The 26,518-nt window shown below is 45.8% G+C and overlaps 1 protein-coding gene across 1 annotated transcript in view; it reads left to right on the plus strand.

Moving 5' to 3' along the window:
- The window catches only part of ANKRD31 (ankyrin repeat domain 31), a 261,093-nt gene that overhangs the window by 100,319 nt on the left and 134,256 nt on the right, over window positions 1-26,518 (plus strand). Inside the window, exons 9-10 of the mRNA XM_088443721.1 lie at window positions 9,365-9,522; window positions 18,458-18,633. Of these exons, the coding sequence (XP_088299847.1) occupies window positions 9,365-9,522; window positions 18,458-18,633 (334 nt within the window). The remainder of the gene's footprint in view (window positions 1-9,364; window positions 9,523-18,457; window positions 18,634-26,518) is intronic.

Genomic DNA, 26,518 nt, shown 5'->3' on the forward strand with positions numbered 1-26,518 from the left:
GCCCCCATTGTGATACTGAAGAGGGGAATTTAATTGGACCATCGGGGAGCAGGTGCGGGCCAGCAGGCTGTAGCAGGCCACCTTCTCCTCCTGATGCCTGGATCTGGATGAGTGCTGCTGGGGCTGCGGCGGCTAATGGAGGCAGACCCATGAGTTGTCACTCACGGCTCTGCTCCGCACAGGGGGGGGCGTTGCTGAGCATGCGCAGCATGCCCTCCCGCGGCCATCGTGGTCGTACTTGTCTCTTGTAGCCAGAATGAGCTTTTGTGCAGAAGCTCATTCTGACCTGTCCACTGTGCTGCCTGATCGGAGCTGAGCTCTGATCATGGTAGCGGCGGGGAACTACAGAGCCGAGGGATGCCCCAAAGGCATTCAAGATGCCCTAGGCATTTGCTTAGAATGCCTATTCCTGGGGCCGGCTCTGCTAGGATAAAAGAGTAGCGTATGCGCAAAGGCGGACCTACTATGAAACTAATGAAGTTTAAGCTTCAGGGCCCCTAACCCCGGAGGGGCCCTGAAGCTTTTTTTTTAATGTGTGAATTTTTCAACAAAATCAATGGAGTTTTCTTCTTCAGGGTCCATAGGGCTCCACAGGGAGACATTGGGGTGTAGGTGGCACCTGGAGGACTGGACACCAACAGCAAAGTTTTTTCAATCCCAGGATGCTCTGGTCCTTCCCCCTATAACCCGCCCACAGAGGGCACTTCAGTTTCGTTGGTGTCCGGCAGGAGCTGGACCACCATTATAACAGGGGGCTGCATTAAGCTTTATTTTATGATTTAATTTACTTTCTATTTTTTTACTATAACAGGCGAGCAGCATCAGACTGTCCTCTGGACATCTGTGCTGCCGCCCCATCACCCCTCTGCGGCGCCGTGACTCCAATCCTGTGCTAGGTACTCCCGGCGGAGCTACGAGGGGGACTAGCTAGCAGACTCCTCGGACCCCAGACTGCAGCCCAGAATTCAGGGGGCAGGTAAGGCGTTAACCCCGTTCGCGGGGACCCACATTGTTGCGCAGTCTTACCTCCGGTCTCAGGAGACAGACCTGAGGCGCTGATGTGGACACTGGTGTGCCCACGACTCCACTAGACCACCGGGGCATGTTACATACTAGCTCAGAGCAGTAAAGAGGCCAGGGGACCCGGTGGTTAATGTCAGCAAGGGGAGAAGGCACTCTCCCTGCAGCCCCTCCCCCAGTCCAGGGCGCCATTCCACTGCGGTCTTGGTGTTCCCTGGGCTGCTCCTCCCTCACCTTCCGCCCTTTCAGAGACACGCAGCAGAAATTTTCTGCAAGCAGGTCTCTGGGAACGCTTGGTCCAGTCACCCTGTATATCTCTCCCACGGGCCAGGTCATACAGCGCTATATCCTACCAGCCACTGGGTTGGATGTAGTTGATTTTAGTGCCCATTGTAAACATGTAATGTGTTTTTCTGCATTTGTATGTGACTTGTGCTAGCACTAATCTCTACTTTCTATACTGTCAGCTTATACCTCTTTATTTTACTATACCCTGACTACTAAGGTATAGTGGGTTCATGTACCTCACATTTCCCATGTACTTGTGAGTGCTATCACATACCTTATAATGTGGTTGCACGCTACACTGTGCCATATTATCCAGGTGTTCACTGCACTGTATCTTACTGGGTATTTTCTTATTCTTGTGGCTATAGCTGGCAGAGGTAGAATAACAAGCAGCCTGATGCTGCTTCTCCTACTCTGGTGTCTTGTAAGTCCTGCTCTGCGAGCTTAGCCACAGGGAACCTCATTTAGGATGGTCTTTGTAATAATTGTTACAAGGCCCCAAGCCCATCAGCCTCGGGACCCACTCTGGGCCGCCTTCTCACAGATGCTGGCAAAACTTGCAGACCAAGTAGCAGTCCCCGTGTTAGCTCCCCCTATGGGATGGCCACAGCAGGTACTCCCTGCAAATCCTTTGCCTCCTCCATGGATAGACGTACTGTCTACCTCAGTACAGAGTTTGGCTAATACCTCTATGGTTTTTCAGCACTCTGACTTCGTCTCAGGAGAAGATGAGCCACACTCTAAACTAAATATACCTGCTCTGGTGAAAGCTGTTAAACCTTTTCTACAAATAGAAGAGGATGAACCCACTCCTAAGAAAAAACACACACTTTCTAAGTGACAAAATGTTGTTTTACCAGAGTTTCCTCACTCTGACCAGCTATCTGATCACATGAGTGAAGCTTGGAATATGCCCGGTAAAAGGTTTAAAATTCCAAAACGTTTCAGTTCCTTTTACCCTCTTCCAGCTTCTGATTCTACTAAATGGGACGTTCCCTCAGCAGTGGATTCTCAAATAACACGTCTGGTTAAAAATGCCACTTTACCCATACATACTACAACCTCCTTGAAGGAGTTAGACAAATAGAAGCTTGTCATAAATCTATATACTCTCTTACAGGAGCTATTCCTTGTCCTGCTAAGTCTTTGGCCTGGGTGGCAAAAGCCACTGAGAGTTGGGCAGGGGCCCTAGAAGAGACTTTTTCCCCTGATGCTTCGAGGGAACAGCTGTCCTACATTTCTCACATTAGAGATGCAGCCTCCTACTTAGGTGAAGCAGCTATGGATACAGCTCTCCTGCTCCCATCTCCATTTGTGCTGTCCCATCTGCCAGAAGTCGGCCCTCCAGTGCTGATCACAAACTAAAAGCTGAGCTGACTAAGGGATAGCATGCAGCTCAGAGGCGGGAGCACACAGCGTGTGGGAGTGACCTGACTCAAGGATTCCAGAGATCCCTTTCAGGAGGATCAATAGCTGGGATTCTACAGAGGAAGCGAGTAAGTTTTGGTTTGGTACTGTACGTGATCTATCTACAGTCTCTCTCTCTCTCTCTCTGGGGGGTTTGTACATCTATCTAGCGTTCCCGCTAGGCTGTTTTAGCGGGGTGCGGCACCCTGCCCTCCCTCTGGAGGGCAAAAAGCACCCTGCCCTCCAGAAGGAGGGCAAAAAGCGCCCTGCCCTCAAAGCCTGCGGGTGCCGTCTTCACCCGTGGGACGCAGTGTCCCGCGGGTAGAGAATGTGCGGTGACCCGGTCACCGCCGGAGAATAGACGCCGGGCACATGCGCCCGGCATCTATTCTCCCTGTCTGCAGCGCTTGGGGGCTGCCCGGCGTGTCCGTAAGTGCCAGGCACGCCCCCAAGTATGACAAAAAGGGGACGCGTCTTATAGACATGCCCCTTTTCATGGCCACGCCCCTTTCCATGACCACGCCCCCTTTTCGGACGCGTGCGCACATAATTGAGTGAACACTGTCTATCTATCTACAGTGTCTCAATCTCTGGGGGGTTTGTACATCTATCGATCTATCGTCTCTCTCTGGGGGGGTTTCTACATCCATCTTTCTACAGTTCTCACTATCTTGGGGGTTTCTACATCTATCGTCTCTCACTCTCTGGGGGTTTCTACATCTATCTATCTACAGCAGTGTGCCGCGAGCGGTTGTCAAGTGTGCCGCGGCGGTCAGCTCAGCGCACTTGTACTGTAGTGTTTTATTCCTGTGGAGGCCAATGTAGTGTGTTTTATTAGTGTGGAGGTCAATGTGTGTGTATATTTTTATGTGTGAACCAATGTTTATGTTTTTTCATTGGTCACGTACACCGCATAGCAGGATAGTGTGCCTTGGCAATTTTAAAATCTTGTGTAGTGTGCCTTGAGTTGAAAAGGTTGAAAATCACTGATCTACAGTGTCTCACTTACTCTCTGGTGAGTATCCATCTAGCTATATCCTTGCTGCTGACGTGGTAAATCTTGCCACGTAGAGCGCATGACACACACCCGTGAGCGGATACATGCAGTGCGTAAGGGCCTCCATAGGAATGCATGGTGCAGTCGCAGTGTGCGCCACAGCATACCGTAGGGTATACAGAAATGGGGAACCACATGGCGTGATGTGTGCGCACGTTTGTTGCGCGATCAGCCACAATGTAACTTGACGCATCTGTATCTATTTACCTACAGTGTTTCACTCTCTGGGGGTTTCTACATCTATCTATATCTCTCTCTCTCTCTGGGGGGGGAGGGTTCTACATCTATCTATCTAGTGTTTCACTCTCTGGGGGGTTTCTAAATCTGTCTATCTACAATCTCTCACTCTCTGGGGGTTTCTACATTTTCGCCATTTGGGCCTCAAAGTCCTTGCAAGGGCAGCAAGGCCCTTTGGACCTTGTTGGATGTTGCCCTATTGTTGCTGGTTGCAAAGGGGCCCCCATAACAGTCCAAGCTTCAGGGCCCCAAAAATTTAGATCCGCCACTGCATATGCGCATACTGTATGTTTGCCACTAGATGTACTCATACTGGCTGGGTAGGTTTTTTTCTGGGAGGGCTGTGGGCCTGATTTACGCTGCTATTAAAAAAAACAAAACAACAACTCCGGTCCTTGTGCTGTCTTTGTTGCGCAAAAAGCCTTCCATAGGGTTTCATGGCTTTTAATGCATTTCACCTTGAAAGAAATGAGCTTCAATTTAAACTTCTTATGTAGAATAGTTGTTCTATAATTTAACCGCTGTGCAGTAGTTTTAGCTAATGACACCACTTCTGAATCCTTTAAAACCACCAACTGAACCAGGATAGGATCCGCTTCTTTTTGCTCTTACAATGGAACCCTTAGCCATCAGTACTTGAAGGAATCCTAATATAGCACGGATTTAAGATGGCCGTGAGAATATAAACTTACCCTTTACGCTGACAGTGTTCTTTACATATGACAAAACCCCTAATTTCACTTCTCATATTATGTTGAGAATTACTCACATATAAGGAATTAGAACACTTTAAAATAATTCAGATAGACAGAAGTCTTATCTTTAAATCTGTCACCTCATATACAAAAGCGTCTTCAACAAAATTATAACTTTAAATGACAGGCCCATAAATTTAAATATTTAATGCCTACTTCACTAAACAATATGAACAGGTGTATAATGCAAATTTCCTAGCCTTACTAAAATCCATTAAAAAGTGGATTGTCAGAGAATAATTGTCTATCACAAAAATAAATATGCTTTCAAAAATATTGTACTTATTTCAGATCTTTCTGATAAAAATATATTTACAAGGTTTGGCAACTGCATAAGTTAAAATTTGTTTGGTCTAATAAGAGTCCGAGAGAGAAGGTTGACTAGGCCTTCCCAACATACATATATGCCACCCAGTTAACACAATCTATGCTCACCTACTCTAGCCCACAGTCTAGACCAGTGGTCTCCAACGTTAATTGAGGTGGGAGCTACTTTAGAAAATGAAACATCCTGAAGAGCTACTGGAGTAAAATTGTAGAGAAAAATCTGGCTAATAACTGACCAATTGCGGGTAATTTAATGAAAATGAAAAAGATGTTTCACAGAAAATAAAAATGCATTTAATTATTACAGTAATATTGTTGTAGTTTGTAAATAAAATGTCAGCAAAGGCACATTTCATGGTTAATTACCTGCTCCATGGAGGTACGTGCAGTAGAGGAGCAAAAGATATACTGCTGTGCGATTTTCCGGCAGGGCTGGGCGGGAGTCACTCGCTCCGCCGTAGCATAGACGCCGTGGGTGGATACCACGGGGAAGCACGTCAGATGATTGCTATAGAGGCTGCAGCAATCGCCTCACGTGCTTCCCTGTGGCTCCACCCATGTCACTGATGCCACGGGGGAGCACACCTCAGAGGTCACTTCCGCCTAGTTGACTCGGCAGCACTGCAGCTAGGTGAGCTACCAAAATTAAGACAGCGCTCTACTGGTAGCTCGTGAGCTTCAGTTTGGAGCCCACTGGTCTAGACCCCCTCTGACAATAATATTTTATACACAACCTCAGTATATTACCAAAGAACTATGTTCTAATATACCTTGGTGGATGGGGCGGCGAGCACCTTTGCTGCGAGCAAGGTGCTTGTCTTCATCGCAAATGCCATAAGACCTCCTTACTTGTCCCCAGGCCTACTCACGTGTTCTTTACATACCCATCAAATCTCTCCACATGCCATCATAACTCCTTGAATGCCCATAAGACTTTCCAACATGACCATCAGACATCCACACATGCTCCTAGCATGTCAACAAACCCCGGCCCTACATGCCATGTTTATGCCCATCAGATCCCCACACACATGCATCAGATATCTCCACGTCCCTTATATGCCTATCAGACCACCTAAAAATGCCTCTCACACTCACTTACCTTTGCCACTGGAGCCCACACTGGAGCAGAAAGGTCTTAGAGCATGCTTCCCTCTTTTGGCCATTCTGCAGAGGAGAAGGATACGTAATGCAACAGTCAGTGCCCAATCCGCTCCTGCTGACATTCTTCCTCAGTCACCCCGCATGATCCTACTTCTCCTGCTCTCAGCTGAGGGCCAAATTGAAAATTTGAAAGATCTGCATTTTGCTCAAGAGCCGCAGTGTAACCACGTCCCCATCTCAAGGTGGTCACAAACCACTTTGGTGTCGCGGCTCACAGTTTGAGAACCACTACTCTAGAATATATAGGATGACATTGAGGCTGATCTCATAGAAATCACTCCTCATACTCTTTACTCTGTATCACTTTCAGAGTGAGATCCCCACCTCTGCAACTTCTGCCAACCACCTTTTTTACCTTAGGTATGTGAACATACAAATTGCTAAATAACTCAAATCGAGACCACACTGGAATAATCCAGCTTGTCCTCCCTGTCAAGAACAGAGTCTTCGAAACTCAGACTAGACATAATATCAGATCTGATATAGACTCTTTTTTCCAAAATGTATAAAAAATTTATAAAATGTATAAATCTTCAAGAGCTGCTTAATCTCCCAAGAGACTGCATCTTCCAATCTGACTTTTCTACAACTTGACCCCACCACGGAGAGTTGAGACACAAACTGAATACTCTGGAATTGCTATATCTTAACAAATCAAATGCCTGATTTACACTTTACACCTATATTTTTTTATTAAGCATGATAAGGGCCTCATGAGGTAAAGTGAGGGAGGACATGGGAGAGACCTTGGAGACAGATGATTGGTTCAAAATCAAAGTTAGGCTGCCCAAGAGTTTGATCTGCATAAGAATTAAAGAACATACAGTAGTTATAAGATATTTTGCAGCTGTTACGTGACTCCCACTTGCCTCCATGCTATTTACTCAGCTCCTGAGACTGTTAGAGAGATTGTGGAGCTGAGGCCCCTTGCACACATACCATGGTGGTGTTGCCCGAAGGTAGCAAGCTTTTGTCAGGACAATAACATGCTTGTTTGAACCATTATAGATGTAATACTCTCCTCACTCTACTGCCTTATCATCCTCCGCAGACTCCTACGTATACTGGATCTCTCATTAGACATTTGTAAAATCATGCAAAATGTTCTAAATCATAGAATTGAAAATGGTTGAATCTCCCTCAATCACTGGTGTAATATATAAAATTTGGCAAGTGTATCGTATCATCTAGAATACCATACAAGTATCCTATATGATTCTTCTTTCACATTTTGAACTAAGTGGTTGTCCTGGCATTCCCATTACAACACCCATGCCCCTACTTTATAAATAAACTGTACAGCAGTACCCCTTTTTCTATTCTTTACTTTCACAAACTGTATAGATTAGAATTTTTAATCCCATAGGCAACTGTAGAGGGGGTTTCCAGTTTTCTAGTTGCCCGGAATCCACCCAGCCAACGGCTCACATCATAGACCACAATAGCTAAAATACGATTTTACCAGAGCTACTGTCACAACATGCCGTATAAGAGATATAAGGATAAGGGATGATGCACAGTGGCAGTAGCTTCTCCTACTAAGTCTGTTGTGTGTGTAGATGTGAGCGCTCAATCTGCATACTGGACCAGAGAGCAGCTGGCAGCAAGAAGAGACAGGCGTCTTAACATGAGATGGGAGGCTTTGTGCTTCGTTCTGTATCCTACTGGTTATATGATGTATATATGATGTTTAACCTTTTCCTGACCACTTATGTTCTATATGAGATAAATATATTTGATAGAGAAAGATTGATTTTTAGACTCTCTCGCCTACACCATACACCATCTACAGTGTCAACTATTAATACAGTTTCACAGACACTGTCCAGTGTATAAGGAGACCAGTATGTACATATATGTCCAAGACAGGTGCTAGGTTCTCCTTCCGCTCCCCAAGACCCCCAGACTTTCTCCAATGCTCCACAGATCAGAGGACTTGAAATGTGGCACGGTACCCACATCTGAAACCCCATTTCCCCTTCAAAACATTCAGATTGGGTGAGCTGGCCCTGTTGCTGCATCTAACAGCTTATTATGATCGCTGGCCCTGTGTATGTCTGAAGTATTACAAACACTGTACTTTGTATGAGGCAAGCTATACCAGGTTATGTGCTAATTATCCATGGGGTGGCCACACTTGCTCTAAAATCAAACATTTGGAAACTCCCTTCTAGAAATTCTGCATTTGACCCTGAATGCCCCCTTTTGCCCTTAGTAACACCCCCACTTAGCCTCTATCTTCCCATTAGGGCCATAGTGCGACCTGTGCCATGGCGCAGGGCAGGGGGCGCTGTTCGGGCCTGTCAATTTTCCTGTTTATTATCATTCTCACTTGTAGCTTCCTCTTCTTTTATTCCCAGCATCTCCTGACCTCCCCTATCTCTTCCCTGGCCCTTCCCCATGAAGCCATGGCCCTCTTTCAGATGCATCTTATGTACCTATTTAAAAAATGGGGGAGGGGGGACACCGATCTTCTCTCTGGCACAGGGCACCAAAAAGTCTAGTTACAGCTCTGCTTCCAATTATTGTAGTGCTTGTTCTCCTTGTATTTCATGTATAGAAAGTAGAGGGTACTGTATGTAATCACTATTCATAATGTCAACATTCTGTAATGTTGACAGGTTCAGAATGGCAACATTCAGAATGTCGACATTATGCATGTCTACATTATGAACATATCAGCGTTGGGGTCGAGCACCCGTAAGATATACGCCTTACAGGTACATATGCTTCTGTGTCCTATCTTGCTAAGTCGCATTTATGAGAAAATACCTTCACTTCCCTTTTCCACCTCTCTAAACATATAGAGTCCTAAATGCATAATGTGATTCAATCAGCATTTGGATGGAAGCGTAGTATGTTGTAAGGGGCTGTGGACCCCTTGTGGACGCCATATCAATAAAGCACAATAATATGCACAGTACGCAAATACGTATTTTATGCAAACAAAGATGAATACTGTATGTCCATCTCTACATGATCCCAGTACAATCATACATTGTATACTACTTATGCTGAATTCTACTGTTATATTGTTGTGCTTTACATTATTTTGAGGAAGTATGGTCCGTCCATTATTAATTTCATATACACAATACTATTTACACAGGAAGAGAGGGAGGAAACGTCTCAGACTGAAGAAACAGAGCCACAAAGTCCCTCAGCTTTTCACGCAGCTGGGAATTGTCGGCACTTATCCAATGTTTCCAGCCATTGCCCTGGTGCAGAACAACAGTTATTAACTGAGACTTCACTTCAAGGCTCCAAGTAAGGAAAGCATTCCAGGCAGCTGATGGAGTCATACTTCCTTTCACTAATAAAATAAACAAAAGCAAGCTAGCACGCGCTGTCCACGTGAAATGATGGGCTTGTAGAAGCTGAATGCATAATAATTATAACTTGTTCTCCACCACTTAGAAATTAATTATTTATTTCAAAACCTATGTATTGGGTCTACATTTTACAACCTTACTGGCCATTGATTTTCGTTAGTCTTACTCCCTTTCTAATGACTGTTTGTGAATGTTAAAACACTTTTAATACTGGATAAAGTATATGTTTTAACATTCACAAACAAATACATGAAAGTTGTCATATATTAAGGGGGGTATCCAATTAGCCCCGAAGCCGGTACATATAAGGGATTGTGTTTCACCTGAGGCAGGTCTGACTTTGCTGAGCTGCTTCCTCCTTGGGCCACGCTTCCTCTGAGGTCTCCGGCGGCCATTTTATCTCTGTGATGCATTGCAGATCTCCTAGGACGGCAGTTGGTCCAGTCCCCCTGCGTACCTCGCCTATTGGGTCAGTGTACACAGCGCTATAGCTTTCCCAGACACTGTAGTTCCATTTGCAGTATATTATATGTAATGTTTATGTATATATATTTCTGCATTCTATGTGACTTATGCTAGCGCTGACTGTCTGTGCTTTATTCTCTCACCTGTCAGTGTATATCTATCCCTTTTCTTTACAATCTGCCCTAATACAGGTGTACTTAGGGTGGTTCTGAGATTTCACATATATATACTTGTCAATATTTGTGAGGTTGGTCACATACTGTTGCGTGCTGCATGTTGCCATATTTTAGGTGGAACTGTGTGTTGCATACGCTGATAGTGGGTCCCTGCAGCTAATCCTAGCACCAGTCGGGACCAGTATAGCGCTGCTTGATATTTCCACAATGATTGTTAGTCAGATATGTCTGACTAGGAAATGGAGCACGATACTGCACCCATTTTTGCTATCCTGCAAGTCATGTGCTGCAGGTGTGAGTAAGGAGGATTTGACTTAGGAAGGGTTATGTATAAGGTGCCATCATGTGCCGGGCCCCTTAAAGGACCCCCCTTGGGCGTTTTTTTTCTCAAGACCCTGGCCTCCATTACGGATCGCCTGGCGGCCCCCATAGTTGTAATCCACTTGGGGTTACCTCAACATGCTACCCTTCCCTCTCAGGGTATCTCGCAGTTCTTACAGTTTACCCCTGTGACACAGACTGTCACACTCTACCAGGGTTTTTCACAGTACATGCAATTCCCTCAGGTACCACAACAGTCTGTCATTTCCTTTGCAGGGATTACCACAACAGCCACCCTGGGTGGATGTCGTTTCTAAGAAATAAACGCCCTGTGATGTCTCCTCAGTCTGCACTGCTGTCTAACACAGATCGTCAGCCAAGGGAGAAATGGATAATGTACCTTATCTGACTCCTATTCCTTTCACACGAGGGGGAGCCTAAATCAAGTATTTAATATCCCTGCTTTGGTGCTGGCGGTCAAGTCCATCCTAGTTATAGAGGATGTCGAACCTGCACCTAAATAACATCACCCTCAGTTTAAGCATTAAAGTGTCTTCGGCTGTTTTCCCCCTGTCTGACCAGTGGGTGGTTCACATAGCGGGGGTCTGGTAATCGCCAGATAAGAGGTATCACAAAAGCGTTTGGCCTCATGTTACCCATTCCCTGAGGGTCATTGCAAGTAATAGGAATCACCTCCTGCGGTGGATTCTCATCTTACTCGTTTAATTAAGAGCGCTACTACGCCTCCCATCCCTGCCCTGATGGATTCTATGGATAGGAAGGTGGTAGCTTTGCCTGAAATCAATATACTCGCTTTTCAGGGGCTGTTGCCCATCCAACCATGGCTATCGCATGGGTGGCTTATGCTATTGAGAGATGGGCTTCTGGGGATCAGATGTCTTTTGCTATTCCCATTCAAGATGCAGTTTCCTATGTTGGAGTAACAACATGGGATGCCAGTCTCCTAACCACCAGGGTTTCGGCCGTGACTGTATCTGCCTGCCATAACCTATCGCTGCGCTCATGGAAGGCAGAGGTGGACTCCAAGATAGACCTTAAAATGGATTACCCTATAATGGAAAGATCTTGCTTGGCCCTGACCTTGAGAAGATTGTAGCAACGTTGGCAGTATCACAAACGGCATTTCCGCCTTCAGCTACTTCCACTACAAGGCCTCAGACTACATCTTTTAAATCCTTTGGTCCTCAAGGAAAGCCTAATAGCCAATCTTTTCCTAGGCTGTCGGCCTCCACGAGGGCCGCCATACCCGGAACCAAGCAGACCTGGAACTCCAGATGCCCTGCTTCTAAACCTGAGGATAAACCTTCAGTCTGCCGGGACAGGCCTTCATCTGGGGGATCACAGAGTGAGATGCCGACTTTTTCAGTTCACCAGCACTGGGTGAACTGAAAAAGTCAAACCACCACGGACGCTTGGGTAAGAGATAGGGTCTCTCACGGGTATGCCCTCTCATTGCTCAGATGGCCTCCCCACCTGTCTTGCTACACAGGCCTTTCTTCAGACCTGAACAAGGCCTTACTATTCCAGAAAGCTATACAGTCCTTGCTGTAAGCAAAGGTAATTATGCCAGCCCCACTATCTAAGCGAGGGACTGGTTATTGTTCTACTTAATTTCTGGTTCAGAGGCCGAATGGTCCTCATTGGCCTATCCTCAATCTCAAATCCCTGAACCAATTCTTAAAGGTACCTAGGTTCAGGAGGGAACCCCTACGCTCCATCATCCGAGCTATGGAACGTGGGGACTTTATGGTATCGCTGGATATTCAGGACGTGTAGCTACAGGTTCCTATATAACTCTCTCATCAGCGTTATCTCAGGTTTGCTGTGCCACAGCAACACTTCCAAATTTCAGGATCTGCCCTTTGGACTGTCCACAACCCCACCGGGGTTTACCAGATTTATGGCTTTTATGACAGCCCACCTGCTCAGGGTATCCGACTGCTCCTGTATCTGGATGGCCTCCTGCTCTTAGCAGGATCACCAGGGTACTTCAAAGCCATTTCCAGTTAACCATTGCTTTCCTTCTCCACTCTTCAACTGCGAGTGCACAGATGTCTCCACAGTCGACGAGCATTCTTATACTCAGTAATGCGGGTTCTGGAATCCTTGCTGTTTACCTTCGGAATGGTGGAATATGCTCAGTTCCATTCCAGGCATTTGCAAAAAAAAACTGATCCTCTCCAGATGGAACGGGTTTCTCCATCAGATCGATGTTCAGACGATGATGCTCTCTCCGGAGTGCGTCTGTCTCTATCTGGGTGGCTATGGCCATCTCATCTAACAAGGGTCGCCCCTTTTTGGATCCCGGACTGGGTAATCCTTACAACGGATGCCAACCTCTGGGGCGCAGTGAGCGGTCCGCACTCATTTCAGGGCCTTTGGACGTCGGTCGATTCAACCCTGCCAATCAACTTATTGGAATTTCGAGCTGTCTTAGGGCCCTCACTCTGGCCTAACACATACTTCACGGTAAACCTGTAAAGGTTCAGTCCGACTATGTCACAACAGTGGCTTACATCTAGGAGACACTCAAAGTTGGGCAGCAATGACAGAAGTGTCACATTCTGACATGGACCAAGGGTCACCTCCCGGCTATCTCTGCAGTGTTCATTCCGGGAGTTCTCCATTGGGAAGCAGACTTCCTCAGCCGTCACGATGTGCATCTCGGGGACTGGTCTCTTCACCAAGAGAGGTTTCAATTCCTAGTGAACAGATGAGGCCTCCCAGAGGTGGTCCTCATGGCCTCTTGACTCTATCACACACTACCGGAGTTAGGGTCCAGAACTAGAAATACCGAAGCAACCTTCGGTGACACGTTGTCAGTGTAGTTCTTTGGTAGTTCAATCGAGACGGAGGTACTGTCCTGCTGGTGGCTCCAGATTGACCCAGTCGTCACTGGTACTTATATTTTCAGAGTCTCTCCATTGACACTCTGTTCCTGCTGCCTCAATGTCCGGACCTGTTGTCTCAGGGTCCTTGCCTTTCCCTGGACCTGGATTGTCTGTCTTTGACTGCATCCCTACTGTGATCCAAAGGTTTCTCTGGCTCAGTCATCATAGGGATGTTTCAAGCGTGTAAACCAGCTTTTGCTGGGATCTACCACAGAGTGTGGCATACATATTTCTTATGGTTTCGTACCTGTTGCTACGATCCTCAAGTGTTTAGGATTTAACAGAGTTCTGGCATTCCTTCCAACTGGATTGGGTCTAGCCCTCCTCCTGGCCTCCCTGAAAGTGCGGGTCTCTGCACTGTCAGTATGGTTCGTATGTAGAATTGCTCCACTCCCGGGTGTCCAGACCTTCCTTCAGGGTGTTCTCTGGATTCTACCTCCCTTTATCCCCCCCTAGGGGTTCCTTGGGATTTGGCAGTAGCTCTTTGTGCCCTCCAGGGGCCTCCATTTGAACCACTAGTTTTGATAGCCCTTACGTGGTTTATAGCTTAGACTCTCTTTCTTATGGCGTTTACATCTGCCAGGAGAGTGTCAGAATTGGGAGCGTTCTCATGTGGCTCCCTCTTCTGGATATTTCACCAAGACAGGGCTGTGAGTCGCACTCGCCTTGTGTTTCTTCCTAAAGTGGTTTTTAAGTTCCATATTATTCAGGAACTTATTGTACCAACATTTCAGTCACCAGTCCTCTCAGCTGGTGGGGCCTCATTGACTGTGGTCCGGGCTCTCAGGATTTACGTGGACTGTACCAGATCCTTCCGGAAATCAGACTCCTTATTTGTGCTCTATGGGTTTCACAGGAAAGGATGGCCGGCCAATAAACAGTCATTGGCTAGATGGCTTCGTATGACTATCTCAGGGGCCTACACACAGGAAGGCCTTTCTGTTTCGGCTTCTGTTGATGCTTATTCTACTCGGGCTGTGGGCCCCTCGTGAGCGGCTCGCTGTGGCGCCTCGGCTGTACAGCCTTGCTAGGTGGCCACGTGGTCTTCTCTTCAGACCTTTCTAAGGTGCTATGCATTGGATACCTTTGTCTCTCAGGATGCTTCCTTTGGGCGCCGAATTCTCCTCTCAGTGCAGGAGCGTCCCCACCCTTAATTGGACTGCTTTGGGACATCCCCTGAAGAAGAAATTGAGAGATATGGTAAGAACTTACCATTGTTAGTCCATAGGGTCCACATGGTCCAAATGGGCTGTGTTACTGGTCACCGGTTTCCCATCTCCTTCTCTGTGAGTGTGGTTCTTGAGTGTTCCAGTCTTCTCTCTCTCTCTTTCCTCCTCTGGCCTTTGGCTACTTACAAATTGAGGTGCCTCTGATTGGGGGCGGGGTTATAGGGAGAGTGGACCCAGTGCATCCTGGGAGCTGAAAACTTTAACTGCGTGGTGCCTGGATTTGGTTACCAAACTATACCCCAAGGTCAACCCTGTGGACCCTATGGACTTCGAAGAAAGAGAGATAACAAGGGTAAGTTCTTACCATATCTCTAATTTTTATGTCCTCAAATTCTGTTTAATTTAACCTACTTTATGATGTTAAATAATGATGAGAATGAGTACATAGAGGGACTCAGTGCCGCATCGACCAAGTTGATTAGGCTGCAGCTTCGTGGGCCAGGCCTTGGGGGGTGGGGACAACACGCAGTGACGGCTGCACAGCTTAATTAAAGAAGCTTGTTCGTTATCCAACCGAGGTGTTCAGGGGAAAATTCTTAAAGTGCCTAACAGAAGGCTGTGCCAATGGGCCTGATTCTGAGATTTACGCTAATGCAAACGCAACTGCATACTCTCACGGATCGCAGATGCTAAAATATGCCAATACCTTCCAAAGCATACCCGAGCATAGGGACACCCACTGATGCCTTCTCATAGCTGTACGATGATGTACAACAGCATAAACATCGGTACCATCGACGCAGATCGGGCAGTCACACAGCATGTAAGTCAAGTCTGCAGCCCTCCTGACACGCTGAGAACTCTCATACTGCAAAGGAGATCGCAGTGACTAATTTATGCACACCCACGAAACGGAGTATAAACGGTCAGACACGCCTGCATTTTCCTAACCACCCCCCATTACCTCCGCTGACTACCTGTCATTCACTTTGTGAGTGGGTCTTCTGTGCATGCGTGATCGCAATGCAATCGCTCCTAGTGCGCAGTGCGGTGTTTGTGCATGCGCATTAGCAAAAAATCACTCGATCTGCATAAAAAAAATCGCCATTGCGTCCGTCTCTGAATCAGGCCCAATGTGTCCATGTAATGTGCTGCGAAAACCTTTACTTCATGTACATTGTGGTACAGCGCCATCTGGGTAGCCTGAAGGGCTGCATGCAGTTATCTATAGAGTCTTTATCGCATTCCCCAAAAGCCAAAGTCTCCTCCTTTTTACTCCATAAACATCTTTAGATCATTAGATGCCAAGATCAAACATAGAATTTGTATAACCTTCGTTACCTACGTTTCTTGAGCATGCATTCACAGTGTTTTCTGTATTTATAGGCATCACAGTTGGTACTACAAGCATATTCGTCTATTGCTTACTGCAAAACCATAAACCGTATGAAAGTCAAGTGCACCTACACAGTTTCAGGCACACAGAATTATCCGTAAGGGATTTACTGTATGCCGTGGCTGCTTGGCTTTGTGAGGGCCCATTGTGATTTACTTGTTAAAAAGTATTGTTTACAGGTGTGCTTAAATAACATTTCAAACAATAAAATGAGCTCAAATTTACGGCAGGTTTAGTCTTACTGATCAAATGTATTAATTAATACCTAATTAATAGTCTTACATATCAAATTGTCAAGCCACGGTGATTGCTCTGTCAATAAAATAAAAAGTAAAAATTAGCATTGATATTTTGGCCTATACTTTTTCTGCTATGTGATAAGTTTGGGTTGTAGAAATTGTGCTGCAGTCTGAGCATCTCTACCTGTGGCATAATCAGTGGGCAAATGAATGTTAAACGTCAAGTTATGTTATGTTAAAAAATGTGTTGTCTCAAATGAGTTTCACCAGTGTTTTTGCATTCGTCTGTGGGAGAGTGGCTGTGATAAAGTCATCGGGGGAGCCCAGTGACCCCAGTGAAATGCATTGGTGCCAGCCAAGAACATGTGATTACCTATCTCCCTTATTTTAGTCTTTAGTACATTTTTCATTCAACTATACAGTAGATTTTTTTTGTCGCTTTGTTACCTTTAATCTCTGTTTTTGTTATAATCTACTTCACTATAAGCAGGGGCTGGCTGGCAACTTTTAGCCTGGGGGGCAAATGCATGCAGGCGGCCCTGGCAGAGGAGTAGCGTGTAGCCAGGGTGCCCGAAGAACGTGCGTGCTACGGCGCCGCCCCCCTCAAGTGTTTCAGGGAGGAGGCGGGTCCATATGGGATTAATGTAAGGTAAAAATAAAGATTAGGGGCAGCCCCCTGTCATAGTGCCCATATGCAGTGCCCCCGTGTGCCACAGGAGAGAACACCCTTATGCAGGCCTCCAGTAGTGCCCCCAGTAGTGATCCCCCCCTATGCAGTGCCCCTTGTGCCCCCAGTAGTGGTCCCCCCTGTTCAGTGCCCCTTGTGCCCCCAGTAGTAAGCCCCTTATATAGTGCCCCCAATAGTGGTACCCCCTATGCAGTGCCCACAGTAGTAGTCCACCCCCCCATGCAGTGCCCCCAATAGTGGTAACCCTTAATATCCCTTAAATAGTGGCCCCAGTTGTAGTCTCCCCCCTATGCAGTACCCCCAGTATTGCCCTTTATATAGAGCCCCCAGAATTGGTCCCTCGCAGTGCCCCCAGTGGTAGTCCCCTCCCCCTATGTAGTGCTCCTAGTAGTAGTCCCCTCCCCCCTATGCAGTGCCCCTAGTAGTAGTCCCCCCCTTGTAGTGCCCCCAGTATTAATCCACCCCCCTGGTAGTGCCCCCAGTAGTAATCCCCCCCTGGTAGTGCCACCATAGAAATCCCCCCCCCCTGGTAGTGCCCCCATAGTAATCCCCCCCCTGGTAGTGCCCCCAGTAGTAGTAGTCCCCCTTTGTAGTTCCCCCAGTAGTAGTAGTCCCCCCCCTTGTAGTGCCCCCAGTAGTAATCCCCCCCTGGTAGTGCCACCATAGAAATCCCCCCCCCCTGGTAGTGCCACCATAGAAATCCCCCCCCCGGTAGTGCCCCCATAGTAATCCCCCCCCTGGTAGTGCCCCCAGTAGTAGTAGTCCCCCTTTGTAGTTCCCCCAGTAGTAGTAGTCCCCCTCTTGTAGTGCCCCCAGTAGTAGTAGTCCCCCCCTTGTAGTGCCCCCAGTAGTAATCCCCCCCTGGTAGTGCCACCATAGAAATCCCCCCCCTGGTAGTGCCACCATAGAAATCCCCACCCCCCCAGTAGAGAGAGGCTTTATAAAAAAAATAAAAAAAATAAAAACAAAACACTTACCTGAAACTCCCGCTCCTGGTCCCGACGCTTCCAACGGCTCCTCTGGCCGCTTTGCATTATGGGAGAGACGTCGTCATGACGACGTCTCTCCCATTACCCACTTCGGGAGCCGGAAGATGGCTCCCGCAGTGGGAGCAGCAGCAGCCGATGAGAGTCTGACAGACTCTCAGCGGCTGCTGATTACAGCAAACACACAGCTGCCGGCTCCGGCGGCTGTGTGTTTGCGCTGTGTAGCGCTGACCGGACTCCGTCCGGTCAGCGCTACACATGCGGTGCAGTCTGTGTCACAGTGACACAGACTGCACCGGCCCGCGGCCAGCATGACGCTGCGGCCCGGGGGGCACATGGCACCCTGCCCCCCGGCCCATCCCGCCACTGACTATAAGAGCACTCGCCAGACCACATTATAGGATCACTTACCAGACCACATTATAGCATCACAAAAAGCCATAGAAATTAGCAATGAAGCCACTTTACATGTTCTGAATCCTTCACTGTAACATTCGCCCTCTCAATGTTTCCGACAGAGAGCAGAGCACAATTACTATAGAGGATCTGAATGATACAACTGCAGTTGATGATTGTGCATTATGTTCCCAACTTAGTCCATCAATAACGAACAATGCAAAGCCTACAGTTAGTGCGGGCACATCTGGCACTGGTGTTATTGGTGTAAGGAGAAGCTGGAGAATTCCTCAGAAAGGTAAGATCTTTAGGTTTTAAAGTGGGGTCTAGAATTAGTGTTGTACCTAGAATCACTTACCAGCTTCTTTCTGCCTTTTTACCGTTGTCATGTGATAAAAGTTGTGTATGCAGCAGTTTAGTGATGTGCAAACAGCAAGAGTCTTGTCAAAGGCAAATATAAATGTCACATATGTGTTTAATAGAAAAAAAAACTGCACCAGAGATATTCTGTTTCATATTACTTGTTTGCTCATGCAGTTATTCTGCCTGCTTCCATGGTAGCCTGTGAAGCATATTTCATTTTTATCTCAGCAGCAGAAGCAATAACCAAACTCTACTTGTATTAATGAAGAAGATATACAGAGAAACAAGGGGCCTGATTCCGATACGGACGCAAATGCCATCGCAGCTGCGATCTCTTTCGGAGCGCAATTTGCGAAAATATGCTAATGACTCACCCACCGCCCAGTGCTTAGAGACGCCCATCTGCCGCTCACGCGCAAAACCGGAAACATTGACCTCAGATCAGGCGGTCATCAGCCTTCTCAGTAAGTCGAAGCTGTTGCAGACACAGCGGCAGGGTCGTATTTATAATAGGTGCAGGGCGTGTGGTGCACAGGGACCCCTGGGTCCAGGGGGGCCCGCACCGCATCACCTTGCACCCATATTATACTTACCTCTCTGGAGTCCTACATCGGTGCCAGTGTCAGTGCTGTAAAAATGCCATTTTCCTGTCATTTTGCGCATGCGCAGTACAAGGAAAATGGCCACCGCAGCCATTTTCCAGGTGACCTGCGTATGCGCTATAGACTCTGGGCACACTCTTGTGTGTCTATTAGTGCGGTGCTGCGCTCAGTGCGCTGCCTGCCGCCGGACTGAGAGGAGGGGGCCCGTAATGGACACTGCACACGGGCCCCCTCCTCTCTTGAAAACGCCTCTGCACAGCGGGTCTCCATACATGCAGAACGCTCTCCTGCCACGACCAAGAACGCAATGGCTAATTCATGTTTTAAATGGTCCAACACGCCTGCGTTTTTCTAACCACCCACGTTACCTCCGCCGAACGCTGACTACCTGTCACTTATGTGCGAGTGAGTCCTCTGTGTGAGCGTAATCTCGACTCGATTGCTGCGGGTGCACAGTGCGGCTTACAAGCATGTGCAATGGCTAACAATCGCTCAATCTGCAAAATTATCGCCATTTGCGTGCGGATCTCAACCAGGCCCAATGCTCACTTTGCAGAATAATTTATGACCGCACTTTAAGTGACTCAAAAATTCATCAAAACTAATTTTCTCTTGCCTATAGCTACATATAATATCTATGTACAAAACGTGACTTTGGAGTCTGGAAATCCATGTTGTTGCTCCATATGTCCCCACCAATAGACAGCTTTAATAAGCCTTCACCAGTGTCAAATCAAAATCAGATTACACCAGTGCGGACAGATGTGTCCCGGGCCTGCTAATGCAACTTACAGAATTTACTAACCATTCAGGGTCACCCACTTAAGGCTGAGTTACTGGGTGGCAGTGGGGTTTTGCATGTAGAAGAGTTATCCAGTGAGCGCCGAGGGCATGTAGACAAAGTTAAAATTTATTCAGAGGTGTGAGTATGCAGAGATCCATCTGAGTACAGTCAGATCTCCTGCACCAAGGATAAGTGGAAGGCTGCGGCCGTCTCAGAATGGGGGCAGTTGTTTCATTTGATTTCTGATCACTGGAAGAGAACGTAATTAGAACCTCTTCACCTGCGACTCAGAAACGGTCCCTGTGTGCCCTGCTAGGGGAGCAGCATTTACCATTCAGAGAGAGTAGCAAATGGGCTGATTCTGAGTCAGACGAATCTCTGTGCACTGCCGCAAATGGTGAGTTTTTGTAAACAGCGCAGATGCGAATTTACACATTTTGTGTACTTCTGGCCTATTCTAAGTCAGGGGGAACTCAATCAGCTCCGTCTTTCCACCAAATTGGGTGTTTCTGGGTTGAAATTTGGCATTTTCAGAGCCACAACAATGAAGAGCATGGAACTGCCCTGTCCTGTATCATATGGGGACGGGAAGCCTGTTTCCGACAGATCTTCTGCACCTAGCATGGGGCTGGTGCAATTGCAAATACAGGTTGATTCTCCCATAACCAAATATTCCAAAATACGGAATATTCCGAAATTCGGAATATTTTTAGCATGACTGAGAAAGTGAATCCTTTGCTTTCTGATGGTTCAATGTACACAAACTTTGTTAAAAGCACAAAATTATTAAAATACAGTATAAAATAACCTTCAGGCTCTGTATAAAAGGTGTATTTGAAACAAATGAATTTCATGTATGTACACAGACTTTTTTTCATGCACAAAATTATTGAAAATATTGTATAAAATGATCTGCAGGCTGTGTGTATAAGGTGTATGTAACACAGATGCATTCTGAGATTAAATTTGGGTACCATTCTCAAGATATCTCATTATGGTATGCAAATATTCCAAAATACGGAATATTCCGATATCCAAAATACCCCTGGTCCCAAGCATTTTGGATATGGGAGACTCAACCTGTACTAATGATGACTGTTGCAGCTGCTGGTGTAATATCAATTTGGGCATTAATCCTGTGGATTCTAACATTAGCATTAGGTAGTAGATCAGGCTACCGCGGCTGCCCATGAATACAGCCACTCTGCCGGTGACTCAGAATAAGTCACAGCTTACTTCTTTGTGCCCTTGCCTTAGATTTGACCACGGTTCATATACATGTATGTCCAGGCCTCACAGTAGCTAACTGTGCCTAGAATTTTTCACATTTGGCTTATTACATTATAAGGACATTGACACATCTGTAGTTGTTTCTCCTCGAGCTTCTATTTTTGCTCCAAAGGTTTGATTGAATGTCCGTCTTATTAATCAGTACTAATATATCAGAAGCTGTAATCTTTACCTCCACAGGTGGGTCAATTATTTCTAATTAAATTTAGTTACACTTGGGCCCTGCTGTATATGGGTATCAGTCTCATGGCTAATGATGGCACCCTCTATGCACATAACTACATACCCCTAATACCAACATACATAGCTACATACCCCTATTACCAACATACATAATACATACCCCTAATACCAACATACATAACTACATACCCCTAATACCAACATACATAACTACATACCCCTAATACCAACATACATAACTACATACCCCTAATACCAACATACATAACTTCATACCTCTAATAGCAACATACATAACTACATACCCCTAATACCAACATACATAACTACATACCCCTAATACCAACATACATAACTACATACCCCTAATACCAACATACATAACTACATACCCCTATTACCAACATACATAACTACATACCTCTAATACCAACATTCATAACTACATACTCCTTGTTACCAATTGGAAGCTGCACGATACATTTCGGCATATATTCATAGTATGTCACTTCACTTGAAACTGTCAGTTGATCTCTATTATTGCACATTGTGTATGCACCATTTATGTAACAAAAGCGATAACACCAGCGTGCTGTTCTGTACCCATTCCCCTGATAGACTGACATTCTTGGAAAAATAAGTTTCTAGCCAACTTTTTTCTATACCAGTGGTTCTCAAACTCGGTCCTCAGGACCCCACACAGTTCACGTTTTCCAGGTCACCCAGCAGGTGCACAGGTGTATTCATTACTAACTGACACATTTTAAAAGATCCACAGGTGGTGCTAATTGTTTCACTTGTGATTCTGTGACTAGACCTGGAAAATATGCACTGTTTGGGGTCCTGAGGACCGAGTTTGAGAACCTGTGTTCTATACCAATCTATTTCACTCTGGCACCTCTATCCTACACTTTGCACAGTGGCTTCAACCATGCATTGATCAACCTGGAACTGGATTTCATTATAGAAGTGGTACCCCCATGTTTGTTTTCCCACTGTTTTAGTGGGAAACAGCACAGGCTGTCTAGCGTGGGGTTGGTTTTCACTACAGTAGATGGATCTCATGCTCGTTGTTCTCCTATTTTAGTGGGAATCACCAGGCTGTGTCATTTTTTTTTTAATCATTGACTTATTTATTATTTGAGAGGTCCATTCATTTCAGTGGAATTTTCAATAGTATTTATTTACATTTTCAGTTGTGGTATAACTCCAAATAAAATGCATATTAAGGTAGTTTCTATTATGAGGAGCAGGTAGAGACGTACGCCACCGCTCAATGCAGCTTCTCTAGTGGCCACTTGTTTCCTATGGATACTTCATAGCCTCAGGACAGGCTGTTTAAAGCGTGGTCACATGTTTACACTACAGCTGTATTGGCTGCAGAAGCCTAGCTCCAATGGAGCATTCTTACTGGCTTCCTGCACCTTTATAGTACAGGCAGCTAAAATCCTTACTACACATGATTGATGCAGTTACCTTTTATGTGGACCGATTTTGCTGTCTCTTTCTGGATACTGTCCATTCCCTGAGTAGCTGCCTGCCCTGACCTTTTGCTTGGACCATTATCTGCATAGCCCCGTGCCTGACCATTTTTCCTGGATATCGACCATTCCTGGTTACATGCATGTGCTGACCTGTATTCGGGCACAGTATCCTGTTTCTTTCTGGCCTGCATTTCTCCTGTTATTTGCTTATATATTTGGTTGGTATTGTTTGATTGGCATGTCCTATATGTGTTAGCATCTATCTCAGTTGCCTACCTTGAAAGCTCTCTTCCCGGGAGAAGCCCAGGTAAGAGAAGCAGGAGGGTGGCGATGGGGGCGGGGCCTGGTGAGTAGCGTCATTAAGCCCCACCACCTTGCGGTAAAATTGCCGTGATTGGCTATAATTTACATAGGGGGTGTGGCCAAATGACATAATTCATGCAGAAACATGACATTAAGCCCCGCCCCCTTCATGGAGACCTGCGATTGGCGCTGGAATTCTCCTCATTCTGCCCACTTCACTAGGAAGTGGGCAGAATGCGGGAGAATTGCCTACCCTTCCGGGGGTGCGGGGGGTTACCTGAAAAATCGGGAGCCTTCTGCGAAGACCGGGAGGGTAGGCATGTATGATCTATCTCATATTAAACATCTACAGTACTTCTGCTTTCAGAAGATCTGGGGGTCAACCAAATACAGGTGAGCATGTTCAGCTCTAAGGGGAAGTGGGCTGCTGTAGAACATAACTAGATATGTATATCCTCTATGATAATCCAAAGTAGGTTACTACAGCTGAGACCAGTCTATGCTCTCTTTGGAAGGGCCACCGGTGGAGGAATAATGTGCCGGGATTCTCTTTTGGGTTTCAGGCTGCTATTGGTATGATCAGGCATTGCACTTACAATTTAGATTGGTTCTATCTGTACAGTTAACAAACTACCTAATCCAGAATCCAGCCTCAGAGAACCTTGAGAATCTTATGCAACTAGTCATTATGATTGAATTATGTATTAAGGAACAAAAACAAAAATATGAATTTTTTGTAACTATCTCTTCTGCTACTTTCCTATTGTGTATTCTGGTCATCGGAAGACTATGCAAATAGTAGCATTTAGATTGTCTGTTAAAAAGAATTTGAGGCCTCGAGCCTTAGGTTACACCTCACAAAGAAGAGTAATTTTACCTTCCTGCTCTAAAAAAACAGAAATCGTTAGAGGTTCCCAAACTGTGGTACCTCAGGACACTTGCAGGGGTGCCTCAGGTTGGTGGTCCAAACCATGGGGCAGATGTATGAAGCTCTGGAAAGTGATAAAGTGCAGAGTGATAACTGTCCAGCCAATCAGCTCCCAACTGTCATTTTTCACACACAGCCTTTAACATGACAGTTGGGAGCTGAGTGGCTGGACAGTTATCACTCTGCACTTTATCACTTTCCAGAGCTTCATACATCTGCCACCATATTATTAATGGTCAATGTAATGTAAATATGTGGACAAACAAGCTCAATTTTGTTCACAACCAGATAACTGAACCTAAGGATGACAGGTAAGCACAATTTACTTCACTTTGCTACTTCACAACATTCTTTCTGAATTTCTCAGTAACTGATGTTTGGCTTAGGGCTGCCGTGAAAACAATGCTGTTACTCTAGGGCACCGTGAACCACAAAAGTTTGGGAGCCTCTGCGTTAGGACCTTGTGGAGTCGAACGAAGCTCATTTTGTTCCACGAGTGTTTATTTAAAAATACAATACCCTATTGTTGTCAGTTAAAACATTCTTTGGTAAATTCTGAGTATGTAATTTATTTAATTGATAGTGGGGCTTCATGAACTTTTATTTATATTTTACTGTAGCACAAACTATGTAAATTCCCTTCATTATTTTAAACCCAAGTATCAGTATTTGTGGATTAGATGATAGTGCCCTATATGACATCTAACATGGCATGAGTTGTAGTTGTCTGCATGTGGAAGAAATGTAATTTTTCTTCTATAATGTTGGGTTATCCATGGCTGACTGCACAACCTTATTATTGATATACTTTGGGAGAAGTTGGTAGTTAGGGAAAAATATGTTAAACAATAAGCTGACAAACTACTGTACCTCAGTCAGCAGCTGTGAGTTCCCCGAATTAACTTTGAAGTGATCATATTTGTGTCTGAAAATTAGTAGCATAGGTTAATTCCAGTCATTGTAAAATAGCGCATTCTTACTGGGGAATTTTCCACTGTTGAAAACACATTGGTTTTAAATGAGCATCTGAGTGACCTCCATACAGTACAGAGCATATCCCATACAATGCAAGACACAATACAGTACACTTGTGACTGCCACATAATACATAGAGAATTCTAGTAACCACCATACAGTACAATACATAGGGCACCCCAGAGACTGCCCAGTGACATCGACACAATACAGAGAATCCACCTAACCATCATACAATACAAATTATATCCACATGATAATGTCCATACAATACAGAGAACTTGCCAGTGACCACCATGCAGTACATTAAGCATCTTCTTGAGCACAGTACAATACAGAGAGAGTCATGGATAATGAAAATTAATTGTAAATCTGTATTGTGATATAACTGGGGTAATTAGCTCGTTCGAATGGTCAGTGGTGCAGTGAGTAGGTGCATAATAAAGAGCCACACGCAGTTCTTTAGGTTTAAATGAAATAAATGGTGCTTCACTTGTCAGCATATCAGTAACATAATAATAAACAACCTAGCCCCTCATGCAAGGCACTACCTCACTGCTTGAACCCTGACTATAATGGGCAGCTAGTCTGCAAATATAACAGTCTCTTACAGGTCCTCTCTGCCTGGCTTGCAGGCCTGGACTCTGGCCTCCTGGCTTCCACAAAGGCACACAAACAGTCCCAGATATTTGCAGTCCTGCCTGTCTGACTGCAGGTCTGAACACTGTCCAAGCCTTCCCCCCACTGGCCTCCAGGTACACTGGGCTTTGTAGCTGCCACAGCCCTCCTTGGACTGATTCCATATGCAGCCTGACTGCAGGTTTGCCTCATTAGCCTTCACCTGAGCTCTTTCCACAAGACAGCCTCTAGGTGTGGTCAAATTTAAGCTGGCCACACATCTAAAGATTATCTGTCCAACCAGCCAACAGTTTTTATAAATTTTCAGGCGTTTGGGAGCAAATTGCTGATTGTCATTTGCTTTCATGCCTTACCAGATTTTCATTCCAACCAATCAACTAGTTGGCTGGTTGGACAGAACCTTTAGATGTGTGGCCAGCTTTAGTTTTTCTAAGCTGTGTGGGCAGATCCGTCTAGTCCCACACAGAATTGGGGGAGAAGCAATTTGTACTTGTCCATTGGAAGAGGAAGATGTGGGGGAGAGGAAATGGATGGATCACCAGTGGGCTAATTCACACTGGTCACATAGTATGGTGGGTGGGCCCTGGGAAGTGTCAGCTTCCAGGAAACACATCTTTGTCAGGGACGGCAAC

The sequence above is a fragment of the Taudactylus pleione genome, unplaced genomic scaffold, assembly GCF_031769625.1.
Source record: "Taudactylus pleione unplaced genomic scaffold, aTauple2 ptg000333l, whole genome shotgun sequence".
Taxonomy (NCBI): domain Eukaryota; kingdom Metazoa; phylum Chordata; class Amphibia; order Anura; family Myobatrachidae; genus Taudactylus; species Taudactylus pleione.